General features: G+C 52.9%; 1 protein-coding gene across 13 annotated transcripts in view; it reads left to right on the top strand.

Moving 5' to 3' along the window:
* DNM1 (dynamin 1) overlaps positions 1-20,904 on the top strand; it is a 43,648-nt gene that overhangs the window by 16,734 nt on the left and 6,010 nt on the right. For 8 of the 13 annotated variants that reach the window (XR_011255099.1, XR_011255098.1, XR_011255100.1 and 5 more), the window contains exons 7-19: positions 195-337; positions 474-609; positions 804-871; positions 1,997-2,135; positions 9,241-9,327; positions 11,284-11,354; positions 11,556-11,607; positions 11,813-11,824; positions 14,144-14,257; positions 18,235-18,344; positions 19,251-19,362; positions 19,823-19,834; positions 20,222-20,392. Coding sequence is in view for 10 of the 13 variants with exons in the window: in XM_069580087.1 (XP_069436188.1) it covers positions 195-337; positions 474-609; positions 804-871; positions 1,997-2,135; positions 9,241-9,327; positions 11,284-11,354; positions 11,556-11,607; positions 11,813-11,824; positions 14,144-14,257; positions 18,235-18,344; positions 19,251-19,362; positions 19,823-19,834; positions 20,222-20,392 (1,227 nt within the window). In the remaining 3 variants the exon portion in view is untranslated. Of the gene's footprint in view, positions 1-194; positions 338-473; positions 610-803; positions 872-1,996; positions 2,136-3,723; positions 3,863-9,240; positions 9,328-11,283; positions 11,355-11,555; positions 11,608-11,812; positions 11,825-14,143; positions 14,258-18,234; positions 18,345-19,250; positions 19,363-19,822; positions 19,835-20,221; positions 20,393-20,904 lie in introns of all 13 variants that reach the window. The other 5 variants (XM_069580088.1, XM_069580094.1, XM_069580096.1 and 2 more) reach the window with 4 other exon arrangements.

Here is a 20,904-nt window from a genome sequence, read left to right as displayed (position 1 = left end):
AAACACCTCTGTGAGCACCTACTGTGTGCCAGGCAGCTTTCATTCCGGTGGGCAGGGCAGTGGTGGGCAGGGCTGTGGCTCTGCACCTCACCACGTCCACACGGGCCCCAGACATCCTGGTCCCTGCCTGGTCCTGTGGGCTTTCTGGGTCTCTGTGACCATGGTCTTCATGCCTTCCTCGCCCCTACCCCCAGCAACTGACAAACCACATCCGAGACACGCTGCCAGGGCTGCGAAACAAACTCCAGAGCCAGCTGCTGTCCATCGAGAAGGAGGTGGAGGAGTACAAAAACTTCCGCCCTGATGACCCAGCGCGCAAGACCAAGGCTCTGCTGCAGTGAGGCCCTCCCCAACCCCTGACTCCCTATCACGGAGCTGCCCCTCCCACAGCCTCTCAGCACCACCGGGTCTCTCCCTGGGCTCCCTGCACTGGGTTGCTGCTGCCCCCTCAGGTGACACAACTTTCTCCCCAGGATGGTCCAGCAGTTCGCTGTAGACTTTGAGAAGCGCATCGAAGGCTCAGGGGACCAGATCGACACCTATGAACTGTCAGGGGGAGCCCGCATCAACCGGATCTTCCATGAGCGCTTCCCTTTCGAGTTGGTCAAGGTAGGCAGCCCCCCACCCTGGGACAGGAGGGTTCACCTCCCTCCCACCCACTCACCTACCTAGAACTCTCACACATATGTTGGCTGACTTTACTAGAGGCCTTGGTGCCAGTCCTGGGAGTGGGGTGGAGCCTGTCCTGACCTCCCAAATACCAACAGAGGCCCTGACCAGCCATCTCTTGGTCTCCTACACAGATGGAGTTTGACGAGAAGGAACTCCGAAGGGAGATCAGCTATGCCATCAAGAATATCCATGGCATTAGGCACGTACGGGGGCCGGGGAGGGAAGCCGAACCCTGGAAGGCAGAAAGGGTCTAGCGCAGAGGTAGAGGGAGTGATGGAGTGAGCTCCTCTCGGGAAGGATGACGAGCCCTAGTGCCCAGTCTCCTCAACCCCGACTTTCTGGCTTCCAGTTTGGACAGGCTCTGGCAAGGGGCACTGGATAGGAGACCCGGGCTACCCCAATACCTGCAGCCTGCTGCCTGCCTTTGCCTGTTCCTGGGCACAAGGCTTGGCGGCTAGACTAGTTGTGTACAGCCCAAGGTACAGGTGGCAGGAGAAGCACCCTCTGGGCTTGGGTCCCCTGCCCATGCCAAGGTGAGACAGCCCCCATCAGTCGTCTCCAGCACAAAGTTGCCCAAACCAATGGGTAGGGCCCGAGATAGGCTACCAGGTGTTGGTCTGTGAACCTTTTGTGATGGAATGAGGCCTCTCAACCCTCCAGACCCTCCCATGATCCTGTTAGCCCAAAGTTGGCCCCACTCCGCCCCATTTCCCTCCTTCCAGCCAACACCAAGAACAGTGGAGCAGGAAGGAAGACTGGGAAATAGACCGGTCCTTAAAATCTTAGCCTCTGCTCCAGGGATCCAGAGCTACACTGGTCCTTCAAGAAGAAAATTTAAAACACCCGCTATGTGCCTAGGCAGTGAACCAGACCGAAATGTCGCTGCTTTCATGCAGGTTCCATTCCAAGGTTTGGCATGAATTTACAGACTGCCTTGGCTAAGGCACAGGAAAAAAAAAAATCTCTCTCCTAGTCTTAAAATAAAATGCTTTCTTCCCAGTAAGGCTCTCAGAGACAACCCAGTTCAGCAGTTTTCAAACCATTTCTAGCCACAGAACCTTTTGTAGGAACAGAATCTGAAGACAAAGCAAGACATATGCACCAACTATAAGCAGACCTTGTCTTATCCTGAAAAGCATCAATTGAAAGACCTTCATTAGAGTCCCTCCTGCCCATTTTACAGATGGGAACACTGAAGCCCAGAGAGGGGTAGTGGGAGGACCCCGAGGGCAGAGCTCAGGGGGTCGGGATGGGGCCGTGGCCTGGTGCTCCTGGCAGGAGCTGGCCTGTGACACTGTGCCCTTCTCCTGCTCCGGGCATTCAGAACCGGGCTCTTTACCCCAGACATGGCCTTTGAGACCATTGTGAAAAAGCAGGTGAAGAAGATCCGAGAACCTTGTCTCAAGTGTGTGGACATGGTTATCTCGGAGCTAATCAGCACCGTTAGACAGTGCACCAAGAAGGTAACTGGCACCCGGCCAGCCCCTCCCACCTCTGCCCCCGCCCTGCTCTGCTGCCAGGTGCTCCTTCCCCACCCCACCCCATTGCCCCCTAGTAGCATGTACAGACCTCAGCGGGGCGGGGGAGGCAGGCCACCGCAGTCCAGGAGAGTGGGACTCTCTGAGGGGGCCTCAACCAGCCCCGGCCCCCAGGCTGGGGGGACCAAGGGATTAGACATTGGAAAGACAGGTATGGTAGTGGTTATTTGCTCCAAAGAGCCCACCAAGAGCTCCCCCAGCTCAGGGAGAAGAAGGGACTCAGTCCCCTTCCTGTTCCCAGAGGTGGGGTCATCTTTGGGATCTCCAGGGAGGGGTTTCAGGGAAGTCTTGGCCCTGGAGACACAAGAGGTACTGGACCTTCTTGGGTGCCACCCATAGGGGTCTGGACGGCCAGAGGGATCTAGAGGACCCAGGTCAAGCAGGTATCCCAACTCCCCACCGTCCTTCATCTTCCCCATCTCACCCCCACCCTCACTCAGGACCCTCACTCAGGACCTTCCCTGTCCCTTCCATCCACATCCAGCCTTCCAGGGACAGAATCCTCCTCCATCTGCCTCACAGAACCACTCAAGGAGGGCAGAGCAGGGCAGGGATGATGGTACCCATTTCACAGCAGGAAAACTGAGGCTCGGGAGATCAAGTGACTTGCCCAAGGTCATGTGAGCTCGGAGGTAGCAGAGCTGTAACTCCGAGCCAAGGCTTTGGACTCCACCCCCCAGCCTCCCTTCCTCTCCCCTCCCCATAGCTGTCCTGGCCCCTCTCTATCACCATCTTCACTCTTTTCTGTCTTTCCTCTTCTCTCTCTGTCTTTCCAAACTGAGCTCCTCCAGACTCCATTGGAGGAGAGGCACAGGATGCCCCTTGAGGAGAAAGGGAAGAGCCGGAGTAGAGCAGGAAATAGAGAATGGAGACCAGGCAGCTACACAGCAACTCTGGGAGGCGTCCTCTGCCCCATAGTCTATGTAAATGGCGCCCCCTGGAGTTGTGCAGTGCACCCCCTGGGCAGCGGGCTGCCACGACCTTGGCAAATAGGGAATGGTGCTGGGCTTTGGAGGTGGGACGAAGCAAATACAAGAGGTTCTGGGAAACCTAGCATTGAACAGAATGGAGGTGAATGGAGTCCGGGCCTGGGTCAGCTCCTCAGCAGGACCCCAGGCTGTGACAAAGATGGCGCTGGAACAGAGAGAGGGGGCAGGCTTTAGGGTAGCTGAAGAGTCACAGAGCCAAGCCCTGGGAAAGAATATGAACTCAGTAAGGGCCGGGGCTTGGTCCCTCAGACCCCTCCCATGCCCTCTGAGCCCTGTGGGGGACGGCGCTTGGCAACACCCGGGAGGCGCCAGTCTGGGTGGTAACAGGAGGGCCAGGCCCAACGCTCACATTGTCTTCTCTCCTCTCTCTCTTTCTCTGTGTCGGTGTCTCTCTCTCTCTTCCCTCGTGCCCCTGCCATCCTACACCCCGCACCCTGCCTCCGCTTGGCCTTCACTCCCCTCCTCCTCCCCTCCTGCCCACCTCTGGCTGCACCCCGTCCTGTTCCCCCTCCTCCCGGGTGCAGGACGGGCCTCTTCACACCTGACCTCGCTTTTGAAGCCACAGTGAAAAAGCAGGTGCAGAAGCTTAAAGAGCCCAGTATCAAGTGTGTGGATATGGTAGTCAGTGAGCTCACGGCCACCATCAGAAAGTGTAGCGAAAAGGTATGATGGCCGCCTGGGAGGGGCTGGGCCTGGCCATGGCTTCCTCACGGCCAGGGCCTCCTGTGGTGGGCCGCAACCAGCTGCTGAGCAAGCCTGGCAACCTCTCAGCCACTCAGGTGGACCCAGGCCAGCCTAGGTGGCTCCTGGTTCTGAGGTCCGGTGCCAGCTTCTAACCCTGGGTCTACAGTCCTCTTAATTCCTTCAGGTCCCCACCTCTGCCTAGCAGACTGCTCTCACCCAAGCACCCTCAGTGGTCCCTTTGACAACAATGATGATGAGCTGGATGCTGTTTATTGAGCATCTACTGTGTGCTAATCACTAGGCTAAGTGCCTGCCCTTGTTATCTGACTTCATCCTTCGAACAATCCTAAGCAGTGGATAGACTTATCCCCATTTTACAGATGACAAAACCGAGTCTCAGAAAAGAACAGCAGAATGGGATTCAGATTTGTGGAGACCAGGGGAAGAGGTCTTGGATCAGGGCCTCCTGGGCCAGGGGAGCCATCCCAGTCCCTCAACACGAATTTGCCTAAAAGCATATTGGATTACTCCCTTGATTGCAATCCATACACGTTTGCCAGGGTCAGCCTCTTTTGAGTAGTCTCTGACCTTTCAGATGCCTTTTTCCTATTTGTCTATTTCGGGGCATTTGGGGGATTTTTCACCAGATCATCTAAAGCAGTCCTTCCCAGAGGCCTGCATGAGTCCAGCCTTGCTTGTGTTTGAGAAAGCTCCTATGCCGGGAGGTGGGGGAGTTTCTGCCTTAACTTCATGTCTCAAGTAAGGTATCACGGTTTTTGTGGCTCATACACAATTAGTCCTGTGCACCCCTTTCACAATCCTGTCTCACTTTTTCTCACTTTTGTGCCAGATGGGAATGGATTAAGCAAATTAGCGTCCAGTGCCTGATCCAGGTGGAATCAAATCTGAGCTGGATTCTCTATTGTAGAGTATATATCATGACATCTAAATCATGGTCCCACAACATCATGACTACTAAGCAATATGATCTTAACTTTTGTTAAACTAAAAACTACTGAGTTGTTGTTTTTTTTTTTTTTTGGCTGCACCATGCATGTGAGATCTTAGTTCCTCAAACAGGGATCAAACCGAAGCCCCCTGCCGTGGAGGCATGGAGTCTTAACCATTAGACTACCAGGGAAGTCCCGTGCATTTATTTTAAGCTGCCTCAAATCTCTTTACAAAAGAAGACAATATATATATATTTTTTAATTTTGGTTTTTCCTAGTGAAAGTGATACATTCTCAAATAGAGAAAATTTGGAAAGCCCCTAAGAATTAAAAGGAGGCCACAACCCCCCCTTTCAAGAGAACCACACTGAGGCTTTCATACATTTTCTGTCAATACACTCCTGTTTTATTTATTTAGATTTAACTAGGTTATGCATTTTTTTCAACTTTTTAACTTTATATTGGAGTATAGCCAATTAACAGTGTTGCAATAGTTGCAGGTACACAGCACAGCAACTCAGCTGTACATATACAAACTACATATATAAACTCCCCTCTCATCCAGGCTGCCACAAACATGCTCCTTTAAAAAAAAATGGAATTAGCAGTGTTGATTTCATTCTGATCATACATGACTGCTACCGAAATATCCAAACTGCACAGAGGATGCAAAAGTCCCTATAACCCCACAACCCTAGAGATAACCGCTGGCGGCACTCCTTCCTTAACTAATTACAAATATTCACCAGTTTTAACCAAAGAGAGATCACACTGACCACACTGATCCATGGACTCTTCTTTTTTACTGAATAGTATGAACTGAAATCCTTGTAGTAACTATGTAAAGACTATGCCCTTGAACAACTGTACTGTATTCCACTGTAGAAATATGACATGATTTGCATATTCAATATCCTATTGACAGACACTTAGGTTGTCTCAATTTTTTGTTTTTCATTTTACAAACAGTTCCGCAGTGAATAGCTTTATAAATATATTTGCATATTTATCCTGCTGTTTCTTTAGAGCAAATTTCTAGTCTAGAACTGGCTAGTCAATGGATGTAAGCATTCACACTTTTGGTGACTTCTGCAAGATTTGCCCTCCAAAAAGTTTTAACCAAGTTATTCTTCCAAACTATTTTCTCTATACATAGATTTCTGTACATTATTAGGTATTCACACTGTGAATATATTAGTGTCCTGATTTTTCTCCCAACATTTTGGTGGGTGTTGTTGCAAAGTCAATCTGAGCATTTTTAATGATTGCATAGTATTCTATTGAATAGATTTATTTCTATCATGGTTTATTTAACCATTTTCCTATTGATGAACACTGAATTGTTTCCTGTTTTTCAATATTATAAATACCCTGGCAATGAATATCTTTGTGTATAAATAATTTTAATTTTCTTTTTCTAGGATTATTTCCTTAGGACAGATTCCTTGAAGACTGATTACTAGATATAAAAATTGTGAAACACTGCTGAATTGCATTCCAAAAAAGCAGTAATTAGGGTAAATGGTAATATGTTGGAAACAACCCAGATGTCCATCAAGAGGCTATTGATTATAGTATTATACAATGAAAGACTAGTTGTTGAACAGGCAAGGGATATTTATTTCCATTCATATGTCCTTCCACAATGTACTGTGGGGGGAAAAGCAGGTTTCAGAAAATATAGAATTTAGGGAGAAAGTAATATATATAAATAATAAATATACAAAAAGTAAACTACAATATAATAACCTATATAAATTATAAAGTTCTAATGGCATAGTTATTAACCATTATTTTGAGAAGGTAAAGAACATAGGAATTTTTCTGTTTCTACTTCACAAACTTCAGTCATTTTCAGATTTCTTACAGTGAGTTGGTAAGTTTTTGTAAGCAGACAACTGATCAACAAAGACTTTAGAGAGGAAAGCTTATAAATTATTTATTTTTTAAAATGCCCTTTGATTGATTTAATACAGAGTAGTTTTCTGGTTTACATAGCGAAATTCACCCATCTTCGTCTTTTTTTTTTTTCTCCCCAAGTCTTCCAAATTTAGCAACCCCCTTCTGCTAATTACCCCTAGCCCTGCTGGGCTCAGAGTTTTCATCTCTGGATGAAATCTGGAGTTTACTGTCCAGCACAGGGTGTGCTGCTCAATCCTCTCAACAATGCCAAGAGGGAAGGTGCTATTATTACCCCATTTTACACATGGAAAAACTGAGACTCGGAGGGGTCCAATCACTTTTCCAAGGACAGTCAGCAGGGCAGGGGGCTGGCTTTGAACCTAGAGCCATGTGGCCTGCGTTCCTGACTCCTAAACAGTGGGCTCCAGGCTGACTGCCCCACTTAGCCAAGAACTGAGAGAGAAAAGATCCATTTTAAAAACTGGCTGAAAGTCCTGGAAATGCTCAGAGGCAGCCAGAATGGAAAAAGATGCTCAAAGGGAACAGAACTGCTCAAAGGGGCTGAGGCTGCCCTGTCGCTTGTGACACGTGGAAAACTTGACAACTGTAGCATCCAGGAGGTTAGTGGGAGAACTGGTCATGCTCTTTGGCAGATTGCTCCCTCCTCCTCCCTCCCTGCCCCTACCCCAACCCTACCCTGGGAGGAAGCACTTGGGACCATCTCAGAGGAGGCTTTTCTGGTAGCCGTGACTCAGTCTTGGAAAGGAATGACAGCGCATCCTTGAGCTTTGTGGGGCAGCAGGGTCCGCAGGACCCCTCCAGCCAGCATTTGTTTTTAAGCCCCTGGTCTCAGGCTGCCTCTCTCCCAGGTCCCCTGAGCTTGGCCACATGAGCCACACCCTTGGCAGAGTCATGGGATGGTTGGGGGGATGTGGCATCTCTCAAGGCTGCTTCTCTGGGCTGACATCCAGGATGCTGCTTTCTTCCCCACCCTCCTGCCTCTCCTGAAGACCTCACCCCATCTCCTTGGCCTCCTTCTTGCCCTCAGAATCCCTATTTGTGACCCAGGCACACTAACCTTCAACTCTCTTCCCACATAGGGGGATCTGCCTGAGAGACCTGAGCCAGGCATAGGAAGAGGGACAAGGTGTGGGTCTAGTTTTGCCCAGCCTGAGCCCCGCCCGGCAGAGGAGCAGGTCCCTGGGAGTAGACTCCCGTCCTCAGCAGCGCAGCGAGTCCCCCTTTCTGAGGAGTTTCTGGTTCATGAGCCACAGGGCAAAGAAGCCCATGTCTGCTCACCCTGGCAAGAAGGGCAGAGATATCCATCCTTCATTCATTCACTCATTCCTTCAACATTGCCCTCTTTGAGCACCGTGGTGTGCCCAGCCTCTGCCTTCAGGGCAATCACAGTCCAGTTTGGTGAGGGAAGAGGGTGTGTGTTGCAGGGTGTGGGGGAGGGGACATAGAGGTCATCATGGCGGACTTTCTGGAAGAGGTGACATTCAACAGAATCTTGAAGGGGGAGTCCATCTGGGTTTTGTCCAGAGCCTGGCTGAGCTGGGGACAGAGTTCATAGGCCAAGGATTTGCAACAACTTCCCTTTTGGCCTCAGTTGATTAAAAATTAGGAGCGGGAGAAGGGTGCTGCTGAAATTCTACCCCAAAGGGGTGGGGCAGACACAGGCAGGCTGGGCAGGCTGGCCAGTCAGCTCAGAGCCAGGCAAATGTGTCTGGGGGGTGGTAGTGCCAGGCCAAGGCATGCAAAGGGAAGCAGAGTCAGTTGGATTCTACCATGAAGGCCTGGGGCCCAACCAGGCCCCCCGCAGGGTACTGCTCATGCTGCTGGCCCCCCCAACTCTGCATGCCACCCTACCCCCCATGCATGCCTGTGCCTCCTGCATGGCCCTTGTGTGACTGTTGGTTTTCCCCTACCTCCCCTTCCCCAGCTCTTACAAGGAGCATTGCCTGTCCCCAGCCTGACTCAGGAGGCCAGCTGGCACCTTGGGCCCTGCCCTCCCCAGATTCTCCCCGGATAGTAATCTGCAGGCTGTTACCTGCCTGGTTCCCCACCTGAGTGTGCCTGCAAGCCTTTGCGAAGGCAAAGCGTAGCCCTGAGGATGAGTGAACGTTTGGGGAGCTAACTGTGCCCCCAAACAAAGGCCTCAATCGAATAGGTCTGCTTCCAAGATGGCTGCCAGCAAGATGGCTGCCGAGGAGCAGGCTGATTCCCAAGGCACTTGTGCGCATGGGAACTACCAGCCCCATGAAGTTGCCCAGGTAGGCTAGTAAAGAGGGCCCAGACCCGGGAAGACGCTTGAATTGCCATTTGGATCCCACGACTGAGGGAAAGGGGTGGCCGTGGCTTGGTGCCATCAGCTTCCTGGGCCCCCAAGTCTTGGGCTTTCGGTGTGTCCCTCCCACCCCACCCCGGATTCTGGTGGGCTTTGGGTGCCCCCTACCTGTGCCCGCTGTGTACCTGGCTCTCTCCCCTGCCACCCTTTCTCAGCTCCAGCAATACCCCCGGCTGCGGGAGGAGATGGAGCGCATTGTGACCACCCACATCCGGGAGCGCGAGGGTCGCACCAAGGAGCAGGTGAGCCCACTTGGCACCGCCCACTCTTCCCTGGCCTTGAACTCCTGCCCCTGGGCTCACCTCCTTCTTCCCAGTTAGTCTCTTATGCCTCAGTCTCTCTTACACTTTCTCTCCCCGTATTAACTTTATGCTTCTCTCTTACTCTGTTTTATTGTGAGAAAAAAATACACATAACATAAATTTCACTGTTTTACCCACTTCAAATTGTGCAGTTCCGTGGTATTAAGGACATTCAGATTGCAACCATCACCACCATCCATCTCCAGAACTTTTTCATTTTCCTAAAATGAAACTCTGCCCGCCTCCACCTTAAGCAGTCCCTGGCAGTCCACTGGTGTAGACTCTGCGCTCCCAATGCAGGGGGCTCAGGTTTGATTCCCAGTTGGGAAACCAAGATCCTGTGTGCTGCATGGCACAGCAAAAAAAAAAAAAAAAAACAAACACAAAACACAATGACTCCCATCCCACCCTCTTCCCAGCCCCTGGCAACCACCATTCTCCTTTCTGTTTCTATGAATTTGACAAGTCTCGGTGCCTCATATAAATGGAAGCAAACAACAACTGTCATTGTGTGTCTGGCTTGCTTCACTTAGCGTAATGTTCTCCATCCATGTTGTAGCACGTGTCAGAATAACGCTCCTTTTTAAGGCTGAATCATATTCCATTGTTTGGGTAGACCACATTTTGCTTGTCCATTTGAGTTGGGTTTTTTTTTTCCCCACCTTTGGGCTATTGTGAATAATGCTGCTATGAACATGGATGCACAAATATCTCTTTGAGACCTTGCTTTCAATTCTTTGGAGTGTATTCCCAGAAATGGAATCGCTGGATCATATGGTAATTTTATGTTTAATTTTTTGAGGATCTGCCATAGAGTTTTCTACAGAAGCTGTTCCATTTTACAGTCCTACCATCTGCTTCTCAACTTTCTATACTCTGATCATCCCTCTTTGGGCCTCTCTCTCTATTTCCTGTTTCTCTGGGTCACCATACACCCCCTCATAGGCACCCTCCCTTCCTTTTATGTAGTCATCTATCAAATATTCATTCATTCCATAAGAGGCATGTCCACTGAGTGCTCCTCTGGGTTGAGAGGCACAGAAGTAAGCAGGCCCCCTTACAGCTCTCACAGAGCTCACAGGTGAGCCCTTTTTCCTTTTCCATCTCCCTGTCATCCTTCCATCTGTACCCACTTCTGGCTCCCAGTCCCCAGCCTCATCCTTATACACTCCTTCTCCACAACGGTGCTGTCCTCAGTCACTCACTTTTTTCAGTTTCAATTTTGGCTGTGCTGGATCTTCATCTGGCACACACGGGCTTCCCTTGTTGAGCATGAGCTTTACGGCGCGTGGGCACATTAGTTAAGACACACAGGCTTTAGTTGCCCCACAGCATGCAGGATCTTAGTTCCCTGACCAGGGATCAAACCTGCATCCCCTGCATTGGAAGGTAGATTCTTAACCACTAGACCATCGGGGAAGTCCCAAGTATATGCATTTTAATGTTGTCATATATTGCCAAACTGCCCTCCAAGAAGGTGATACATGTTTATATTTCCATCTATGGTATGTCTTTCTACAATTGTGCCCACATTGGTCCCAATATTTATTATTAATTTGAGAGGTCAAAAAGGGTCCCATTTTAACTTACATTTCTTTGTGAACAAGAGGGAGCATTTTTTACATATCCTTATTGGTTATCTGCATTTCTTCTATGGATTACCCATTCAGGTTCTTTGACTATTTTGGTTTGTGTTTCTTGTCTTCCATTTATTGATTTCTAGGAACTCTTTATTTATTATGGATACTATTATGGATATCTTTGTTTATTATGGTTTATAGATTTATTTTTTATGGATTCTATATATGCTGCAAGTATGCTTCTCCCAGCTGTTCATGCATTTTAAAACTCTATGGTATCTTTTCCATTTGCCTGCTGACCTGTATATCCTTGAAGGTCATGCTCCTCATCGATATTGAGCTGGCTTACATGAATACGAACCATGAGGACTTCATAGGCTTTGCCAAGTGAGTGCTCCTTGGTCAGAGAAGGTGACAGTTTGTGTGACTCTGTGTGTGTGTGTGTGTGTGTGTGTGTGTGTGTGTGTGTGTGTGTGTAGGGCCCAGGCCTGCTGAGGCAAGCCTCTGGGTCTGGTGCCCACTGAACAGTAGCAATGAAGCTGGACCTCTGGAGAGAGGTTCTGGGACTCTTCCTTCTCTCCTCATTAGTGCTCAGCAGAGAAGCAACCAGATGAACAAGAAGAAGGCTTCAGGGAACCAGGTGAGTGAACTCCAGTGCCCCAGCCGGAGGGATGGAGGGTGCCGGATGGACGCCAAGCTCTGAGAGCCCCCTCCCCCGAGGGGAAGGGTCCCACAGGGGCCAGGGAGCCTGTCAGATGCCAGCCACAAGCCTCCCACTCTGCCTCAGTAACCCTCTCTCCTCTCTCCCGATGCTTCTCGTGGTTGCTATGGTTACCTCTTTGCAGGATGAGATTCTGGTGAGTACCAGGACTGGGGCTCTTGGTTTGTATAGTGAGGGGGAGGACGGGACCCATTTGTAGTGGGGATGCTCAGGGGTCAAGAGGACACCTTTTGGTTTGAGCTGCTTGCACACAGCAACACATGGGTGTCCACACAGGTACTCAGGCCAGAGGCAAGGCTTAGCCACACGCAGAGTCCTACCAATCTGTCCTTTGGTGTGCATGAGCTAAGCATCTCCTTCATCCAGAGGGAGACCACATGGGCTGGAGTGGGCCAGAATGTTTGGCAGAGACCTGGCATTGCGTAGGAGCTCTTTAATATCTGTGAGATGGATGGATGAGAGAGAATGTTTATAAGCTGGCATCCCTACCAGAGCGTTGAGGAAAGAGATGAATGAAATGTCAAGAAACCGGGGTCTCCTCACCTGCTCTATCCTTCAGATCTCTGCTGAAACATCACTTCTCAGCCCCAGTTGTACCCCGAGCCTTAGAGTCTGAGCTTTTCCAGAGGCCATAGTGTCTGTGATCAGCTAGATGCTTGTGTACTTACTGACATCATATCATTTCCCTCTTGAGCCCTCTAAGGGGAAGGGCTGGGTCTGTCTTGTTCACCAGTAAATCCTTAGCCCCCAGTGCAGTGCCTGGCACCCAGTAGCTGCTCATTAGAAGGAAGGAGTTCATGAATGCAATATCCCAATTCGGCAATTCGATTCAGCAGACAGTCACTGGGGCCTACACTGTGCTGGCCCCTGGACAGGAGCCAAACTCGAGTCCTGCCCCTTGTAGGCTGGGCTTTCAGTCAGGCCCCACGGGGAACAGGAGGTTCCCGGTGCCCAAGGTCTGGAAAGGGGTTTTGGATGAGCAGGGAGGAGGGCAGAGCTGAGGTGGCCGAGGGAGCACAAAGGCTGGGAGTCAAGGGAGGAGCAGGGCAGAGAGGTCTGCTGGTCAGATGCTGGAGATGGAGGGCCAAGGTACGGTATTCGGACTCAATTTCAAAGACAGTGACAAGACGCCGAGGGGGTCCTCTCCAGACGGGGACAGGGTGGGAGAGGACTCATGGAGGCGCCTGGCTCTTTATCTCTGTTAACCGCTAAGGCAGCTATTAGCTGTGATCTGCTGTGTGACTTGGGTTCTCCACAGGCTTCTCAGGGAAGCCAGAGAGGGTGCAGGAGGACTGGGGGCAGGGCAGGCTTTGAGAGCCTCAGAAGCAGGCTTGACCCCAGAGGGCTTTCCTGCTAGCCTCAGTCTCCTCTGTCTTCTCTGGGTGCTCAGGGGAGAAGCCAGGGAGGCCAGGGTTTGGGGGAGGGAGTGGAAGCAGCTCCCTCATCCCCTCAGTCTGGCCCGCCACCAGGGTCTAGTCAATGGCCCTGCCCTTGGACCCGAATCCACAGGCCCAGATCTGTGTTGATGGCTCAGGACGGTCCCAGGGCCAGCTGTTTCCTGCTGTGAAAAGAGACGTTTGCCCATGACTCTGGGTTTCCCAGGGGAAGAGGAGTCTAGGCAATTTGTGCTCAGCAACCCCCCACCCTCGCCTCCCACTCTACCACCACCACCCCCCATCTGGGACCTGGAGACAAAAACTCTTAGAATCCCACTGTGGCAGCCTTCGTGTATTCATGCCACAGGTATTTATTGATCACTTACTTACTGTCTGCAGAGCACACTGCCAAGTGCTAGGATACACCAGTAGGGGAGAGAGTTCACAGTTTAGCAAGGCAGACTGACATGAACTAATAATCACACACACACAGATTCAAAATCCCAGTCATCATCACAGAAGAAAACTTCAGGGAATGATGAAAGATTATAATATGGGTTCTGATTATCCTGGGAGCCAGGGAGAGCCTGTCTGAGAATGTGACTTCTGAGCCCGTATCCAGAGGATGGAGTTGGATTTGCCAGGCAAACAGGAGGAAGTGTTTTCTAGGCAGAGTCAACATCAGCATGTGCAAAGTCCCTGAGACAAGTCTTTGAATAAGCTGACTCTTAAGCTGAGAAGATATACTTTGGCTCATGTTGCCCAGTCAGCCACCTAAACTCAGCTTGCACAATTTTTAGCGCTGGGAGCTCATCCCCTACCAAAGCCACCAGTTGCCTACTCAGATGGCTCTGACTGTCAGAGGCTCTTTATCTTGAACTGACCTCTGTCTTCCACTCTGTTCACTTGTGGTTCAAACCAGGGCAGATCTGGCCCCTACCGTTCCTGACCAGCCAGGCCTCCAAAAGCTGAGGGAGGGGTGGCCTTTTGAGTGTCTCTCTCTGCCTACCCCATCTTCCATGGGGAATCCTGGCCTCTGTCCAGTGACTTCCTGTCCCCCCCACCACACAACCTTCCAGGTCATCCGGAAGGGCTGGCTAACCATCAACAACATCGGCATCATGAAGGGAGGCTCCAAGGAGTATTGGTTTGTGCTGACTGCCGAGAATCTGTCCTGGTACAAGGATGACGAGGTAAGTAAAGGGACACTTGTCATCAAGGGATTTGTCTGGTGGCCAGAGTCTGGTTTAGATCCTGCCACAGGCTTGGAGTGGACTGGACCACCAAATAGGAGTATTTGATATCTGTTTCATTGATTGATTGACTTATTTTTGGCTGGATCCAGTACTTAGTTGCAGTGCACCGACTTAGTTGCCCCAGGGCACGTGGAATCTTAGTTCCCCGACCAGGGATCAAACCCATGTACTCTGCCTTGGAAGGCGGATTCTTAACCACTGGACCACCAGGGAAGTCTCCCAACAGGGGTATTTAAAAATCCCATCAAAGAGCTTTGAGTGAAGGTGGGAAGTAAGGACCATACGCAGGCAATTCTGGGGGCTCATCCAGGCAGGATGGGGAAGATGGCTTGGCTGGACGGGGGACCTTGGGGGCTGAGCGCCCTGGAGAGGGTGGGCAGGGGTGCTGAGCGTCCTTCTCTGACCCCACCAGGCCCGCAGCCTTCCTGTTTTCTTGCTCCAGGGCGTGCCTGCTCCTCTGTGGCCCCCACAGGCCCATGACACACACAGTCCAGCTGCCAGACACAGTGTTAACCCCTGCACCCCAGTCCCCCAGGCCCCGCAGTCCAAGCGCGATGCCCAGGGTGCCTCCAGCCAGAGGGTCCAAGACCAATGGGCCCCACAGAGGTGCCACACCGAGCCTCTCCCTGCCCGCCAGGCATAGACCCCCCTGCCACTTCCCTCCCCTGCTGTTGGTCTCCTTTAAGAACCAGTCTATTTGGCTTCCACATCTGGATTCCAGAGGTGACCAAAGAGAAGAGGGAAGGCAGGACGGAGTGGGGAGGGGGTGGGGGTGGCTTGTGGTAATGAACTCCAGCTGGCCACGGGGTGGGGGAGGGGACCCTCTTCCTCCCGAGGGCGCTGTTGAAGGACAGCGGGGAGCAGAGCTTGGGGTAGTGGCCTTCGAGTTTGGTCTCCGAGCCCCCCTTGGTGATCCCTGTCCCCCTCTGAGTTGCCCGAGGCAGGGCCCCCCTCCCCACTTTGGGCAGGCCCCTCTGTCGTCACTGGCAGGGGCGCCAAGCCATCTGGACCTCATTACCCCAACCCTGGCCTCTCCCAGAGCCCGGGGCCCCTTGAAGGGATGGAGCATGAGGTGGCGGGGCACGCGGGGGGTGGGGGTCGCTTCCTGCTCTGCCGCCCAGGGAGGCTCCCTAGACGTGTGCCGTGGACGGGGCGGGGGGGTGGCGGGCTGCCGACTGCTGGCCCCCACGACTCCTGGTGGCCCTGTGCTGCGGTTCCTTACACAGGGCCGGGGGACATTGTGAGCTGGGGCTGAGGGCCAGCGACTGTCTACTCTGTGGGGGAGAAAGAAGTGTATCTGAGAGCCCCCCCCCCGACCTCGTTCTCGTATGTGTATACGTGGGGGGGTGTCTTTTGGGAGCTTTGTATGTACATCTGAGTTGAGTCACGTGTGATGCTGGCGCTGTCTGTGGGGGTGGGAGTGGGGTGGGCAGAGAGTGCTGGGAGGTGGGGGCCTGGTGGACGTGGCGTGTGGGTGTTTGACAGGAGAGCATTGGGGTTATAAGCATCAGGGCATGTTTGGTATATGAGGGTCTGCGTGTGCAGACCATGTGTGCCCGTGCTCCGTATGTAAGTGCCGGTGTGTCTGTGTGGCGAGTGGGCTCCAGGAGCAAGGACGTGCGTGTGGCACGTTTGAGAATATGTCTCATATGTATGGGGGATGTAAGGATGGGAGAGGACCAGAGTTCCATTGTGAGTGGGTATGAGTGTGTGTCTGTGTGAGCTTGTGTGTGTGTGCACTTGTGTGTGTGCACTTGTGTGTGTGTGGGGGACATTGGATGTGCGATTTAAAACTTGAATGCAGGAATGAATGTTTCTGAGCTGGGGCGGTGTTGCTGCTGAGGTGAGGGTGCCTGTGTGTGTTGGATGTGAGTGGATTTTTTTTTTTTTGCACTAAAACCGCTGGGGTCACAGAGGTGGTCCGGACTGGGGAGAGGCTGATCTGTACCCCTTCTCCACCCAGCCACCAGCCATCTGCTCTTCAGGACTTGGATGGCCCTCTGGGCAGACAGGCAGTCGCCCACAGCCCAGCCCTCACTGACCCCCCCATCTTCTCAGTCTCCCTCCGCCACCCATCAGCACCCCCACCCCATCCCACAGCAGCGTGGCGCCCCCCACCCCCACCTCCCTCGGTGCCTCCTCCCAGCCTCCACCCTGTGCCCCCCAAGCTCCCTGCCCCTGCTCCAGGCTCCGGTTGTGGGATGGCGAGCGGGGGTCGGTCCAGGTCTCCAGCGGCGGCGCCGAGGGTCTAACCCAGCCCAGCCTAACCAATGTGCAGACTACTGTACAATTTGGGAGTCCTGAACAGATAGTCTAAACACTGGGTAGACGGAGTGGAGGGGGTCCCACGATCCATCCAGGCAGCAGTGTCTGTCCGTCGGGTGTGAGTTCGGCCCCGTGTCCCAGAGATGCAAGGCCCCTCAGCCCAGCCCAACCGGTCCAGGGTCCCCTCTCTGCTCCAACTCCCCTTCTGCCTCCTTTGACGTGGCAGGGGCGAGCGGGAGCTGTGGCTGGGAAGGAGGGGCCTGGGGAGGGGGCCGGCCTGCGGGAAGGAGAAGGCTGCTCCTCACTGGATCCAACCCCAGGGCGGGTGGCGGCAGGGCCTCCCTCGAATGCTTCCAGATGTTCCCTGGCCGTGTGTGCGACTTCCTCCTCTCCTCCCCCAGCCGCCCTCCGGGGCTCCCGGCCACCCGCCTGGCATAAAGAGGGCTTTATGTGGCTGGACGGGCCAGGCGGGTGGGTGGTGGGTTGGGGGTGGGCAGAGGGAGGTGGGTAGGATGACACCAGGACGACGGGGAGCAGGGTCCTCCTAAATCCAGCACCCCTACCCCACCCTGCCGCCCAAGATCCTGGGCGAGGCCCAGAGTCCTCCAAACCCACACCGACACCCCACCCCACCCTGGGGCCTGGGCCCAGTGGAGTTGGGTGGGCTCATGGGGTACAGGCAGCAGACACCCTTCCCCTCCTCCCAGAGCCCCATCCCCGGGTACCTCCTCTGCAGACTCCGGAGCTCCTCCCCTCAGTGTGTAGGACAGAGCAGCCTACAGACACATGTGCGCATAGGCCTGGCACCCGCATGCCACCCACAGATAAGCATAGCTCCTCCCAGACAATACAGATAAACCAGGTTCAGTCCGTTATGTAAACTATATGTGTGTGTCCCAGAGGCACATTCGTTCAAACACACAGATATTTATAATTGCCGTGCATACCTAAAAAACTGCGCACGCATACAAACATGCTCACCCACACGGTCGGACTGGCACCTCCTCAGGCACCCTCATGCACGCAGAAGGACACACGGGCACAGGGATAATGGTGACAGGGCACATGCTCTGGCAGGCATGGATTTGCACAAACACAACGCCACACATTGCACACACTCACCACCTCCAGGCTTGTGCTGTGTGTCTGTCTGATTGCTAATACATGGGCGGCTGTGGGGGGTTGCTGAGCCAGCCCTTTGAAGACACCAGGCTCTGGTGGCCACCCCCCCTCTCCCTGTCTCTCCAGTCAGGAAATGAAGTCAGAGGCTTATCCAGCGCAGACCCCATTGGCCAGGCCGGGGGCGAGAGAGGCTGAGTGTGGGGGTCCCTGGCTGGGGCCGACTTGGCTTGTATCCAGGGCTTCTTGGGGCGGGATGTGGGAGCCAAGCTCAGCCTCACCACCCCGGGCTCTTGAGCTCTGGCACTAATGCGGAGGTGGTGGGAAGGGCTTGAGCCAAGGTGTCCAGCAGGCCCAGGGCTCTGCGGCCAGGCTCTCACCAGATGGCGCCTGTGCAGTTCTAGGGGGCTGGTGGTCCCTAGTCCCAGGTGCCCACCCCAACCCCTTGCCCCAGCACAGAGCATCTTTACGGAGTGAAGTGGGGGCAGAGAACAGCGCCAACCTCACCATCACTCCTTGCTCTCCCTCAGGAGAAAGAGAAGAAGTACATGCTGTCCGTGGATAACCTGAAGCTGCGGGACGTGGAGAAGGGCTTCATGTCCAGCAAGCACATCTTTGCCCTCTTCAACACGGAGCAGAGGTGCCCGCCTGCCCCCGTGGGGCCCGCAGATCCAGAAGGGAGAGGCACCTGCCCCCAGCCCCCCAGCAAGTCATTCATTTGACAAACATTTGTTGAGTTTCTCCTCTGTGCTAGACTCATGTCAAGATCTCCTTCCTGGCCTGTGCCCCCCGCCCCCATTTCCTTTCTCCTTTCCACCTGACCTCCCTCCCTTTCCCCTTCTGTCTCTCCTTCCCTCCTTCCTCCCCTTCTGCAAGCACTTGGTTAGTAACTGCCCTGGGTAAGATACTGTCAGTACCAGGCCTCTCACCTCCCAACCCAGGGCTGACTCTAGAGGCCCTTCTCCCACTCAGAGATGCGGGTTCAATACAGCTGCCAAGAGGAGAAAGCCAGGGAGGGGGCAATGGGGCTTGAGATCTAAACCAAGGACTGCAATGTCACGGGTGCCCCTTTGATGAGGCCTCAGTCCCTTTCTAATAGAGTATTTTACTGCTCATTTCACTGAATTCTCACAAGGACCCTAAAAGGCAGGACTTGTTACTATTTTTAACTTTTTATTAATTTATTTGGCTGTGCTGGGTCTTAGTTGCAACACATAGTATCTTCGATCTTGTGGCACGCAAGTTCTCTAGTTGCAGCATGTGGGATCTAGTTTCCTGACCAGGGATTGAACTCGGGCCCCTTGTATTGGGAGCATGAAGTCTTAACCACTGGACCACCAGGGAAGTCCCAGGAATTGTTATTATTAACCCATCTTCCAGATGAGAACACTGAGGCTGGGAGAGAGGAAGGGACTTGCCACAGCTGGGAAATAAGAAAGCCAGGACTGGCCCTGCAGGCATGATGACCCCGGTCCACGCGTGCCCTTAACTACCAAGGTGAAGGGGCTTTGCCCTGTCTCCCCTCACCACTGGCCCCACCTTGCAGGAATGTCTACAAGGATTATCGGCAGCTGGAGCTGGCCTGCGAGACACAGGAGGAGGTGGACAGCTGGAAGGCCTCCTTTCTAAGGGCTGGCGTGTACCCTGAGCGTGTTGGGGTGAGTGGCAGGGGAGGTAAGGGAGGGGCAAGCAGCTTAAAATAAGGGGTCCTGCAGGGGAGCCACCCTCAGTGATGCCAAGTCGTGCCATATTTTCGAGGTATTGGGCTCCGAAATAGCAGGGATCCTCCCCCTACCTGCCTCGGGGTGGGATCAGTTAAGCCTTCCTCCCATCCTTCTCCAGTGCCATTTTACATGACCCTTTTCTGCTGCAGATGGCGTTTCCTGTATCCCTTTCATATGATGGTGGTTTCTTGTGATTGCTCTCACTTTTCTCCCCTCTTTCACTGTGACAAAGTCGAGAGTTGCCTTCGAGTTGGGGTGCAGCGCCCAGATTGCTTACTCAGTCTCTCCTCTTTCCTCTCTATATGTGTCTGCTTCGGCTATGCTCACTGGTGGCGGCGGCGGTGGTGGCAATGCTGATGTGGTGACCTCTGTGGCTTTGGTGTGGGCCTCCCAGGACAAAGAGAAAGTGAGTGTGCCCCTCCCTGGCAGAGTGTGCCTCTGCCAGGCATCTCTAGCCTAGGGCTAGATCTGGCCAGGTCTTTAGAATCCAGAAGGGACCTTGGAGATGTCCTTTTCCTAATTTACGGACTGGAAAAGTAAGGCAAATTCTAGGTACTAGAGTCAGAGCCAAGACAAGGCTGAATGAGGGCCTGGGGTCCTGAGAGGCACTAGGGTGGGCACTCGTGTCCAGAGACCCAGAGCTATGGGGGAGCTGGTGTCTTTGTATATAGGCCAGCTGCTTCTCTCTGTGCTCCAGCTTCTAGCCATCCTTGAAGGGGCTGGGACCCTGGGGATGCCTTGTACCTGGCTTTGAGGGCCCAGCCACCCTGATGCCCTTTGTTCCTAATGGCAGGCCAGTGAGACGGAGGAGAACGGCTCGGACAGCTTCATGCACTCCATGGACCCACAGCTGGAGCGGCAGGTGGAGACCATCCGGAACTTGGTGGATTCATACATGGCCATCGTCAACAAGACTGTCCGGGACCTCATGCCCAAGACGATCATGCATCTCATGATCAACAACGTGGGTTCACCACCTTGTTGGGGGGCAGTAGGACCAGGGAAGTGGGTGGCCGGCTTGGCCTCGGGTAGACACAGGCCAGCCACGGGGGGCTGAATCTGGGGAGGGAGGCAGGGGTCCATGCCAGAGCTGTCCGATAGAAACGTCGTATGAGCTTCACATATTACTCTATAGATTCACACAACCAAATTGTTCCAGACATGCTTAAATTTTTCCAGAAAGGGCTCAGAATCTGCATCTTTTGAGAACTCCCAGACCATGTTTTGAAATACTTCCCCCAGAAACACTTCCACCTGTAGCTTAATGAAAAAGCATAGCCCTAGGGGAATTAGAACTGTGTTGAAATCTTGGGTTTGCCACAAATTCCCTGTGTGATTCTAAGCAAACAACTACCCTTTCTGAGGCTATGTTTCCTTATTTGTAAAATATGGATAATAATAGAATTGAGAATTAAATGATTATAAAGTGCATAACAACACAGTTCCCAGCATGTGATATGTGCTCAACATATATTT

Source organism: Ovis canadensis, chromosome 3, assembly GCF_042477335.2.
Source record: "Ovis canadensis isolate MfBH-ARS-UI-01 breed Bighorn chromosome 3, ARS-UI_OviCan_v2, whole genome shotgun sequence".
NCBI classification, from domain to species: domain Eukaryota; kingdom Metazoa; phylum Chordata; class Mammalia; order Artiodactyla; family Bovidae; genus Ovis; species Ovis canadensis.
Note: the sequence above shows the minus strand (reverse complement) of the source record. Positions and strands in the feature narration are given on the sequence as shown.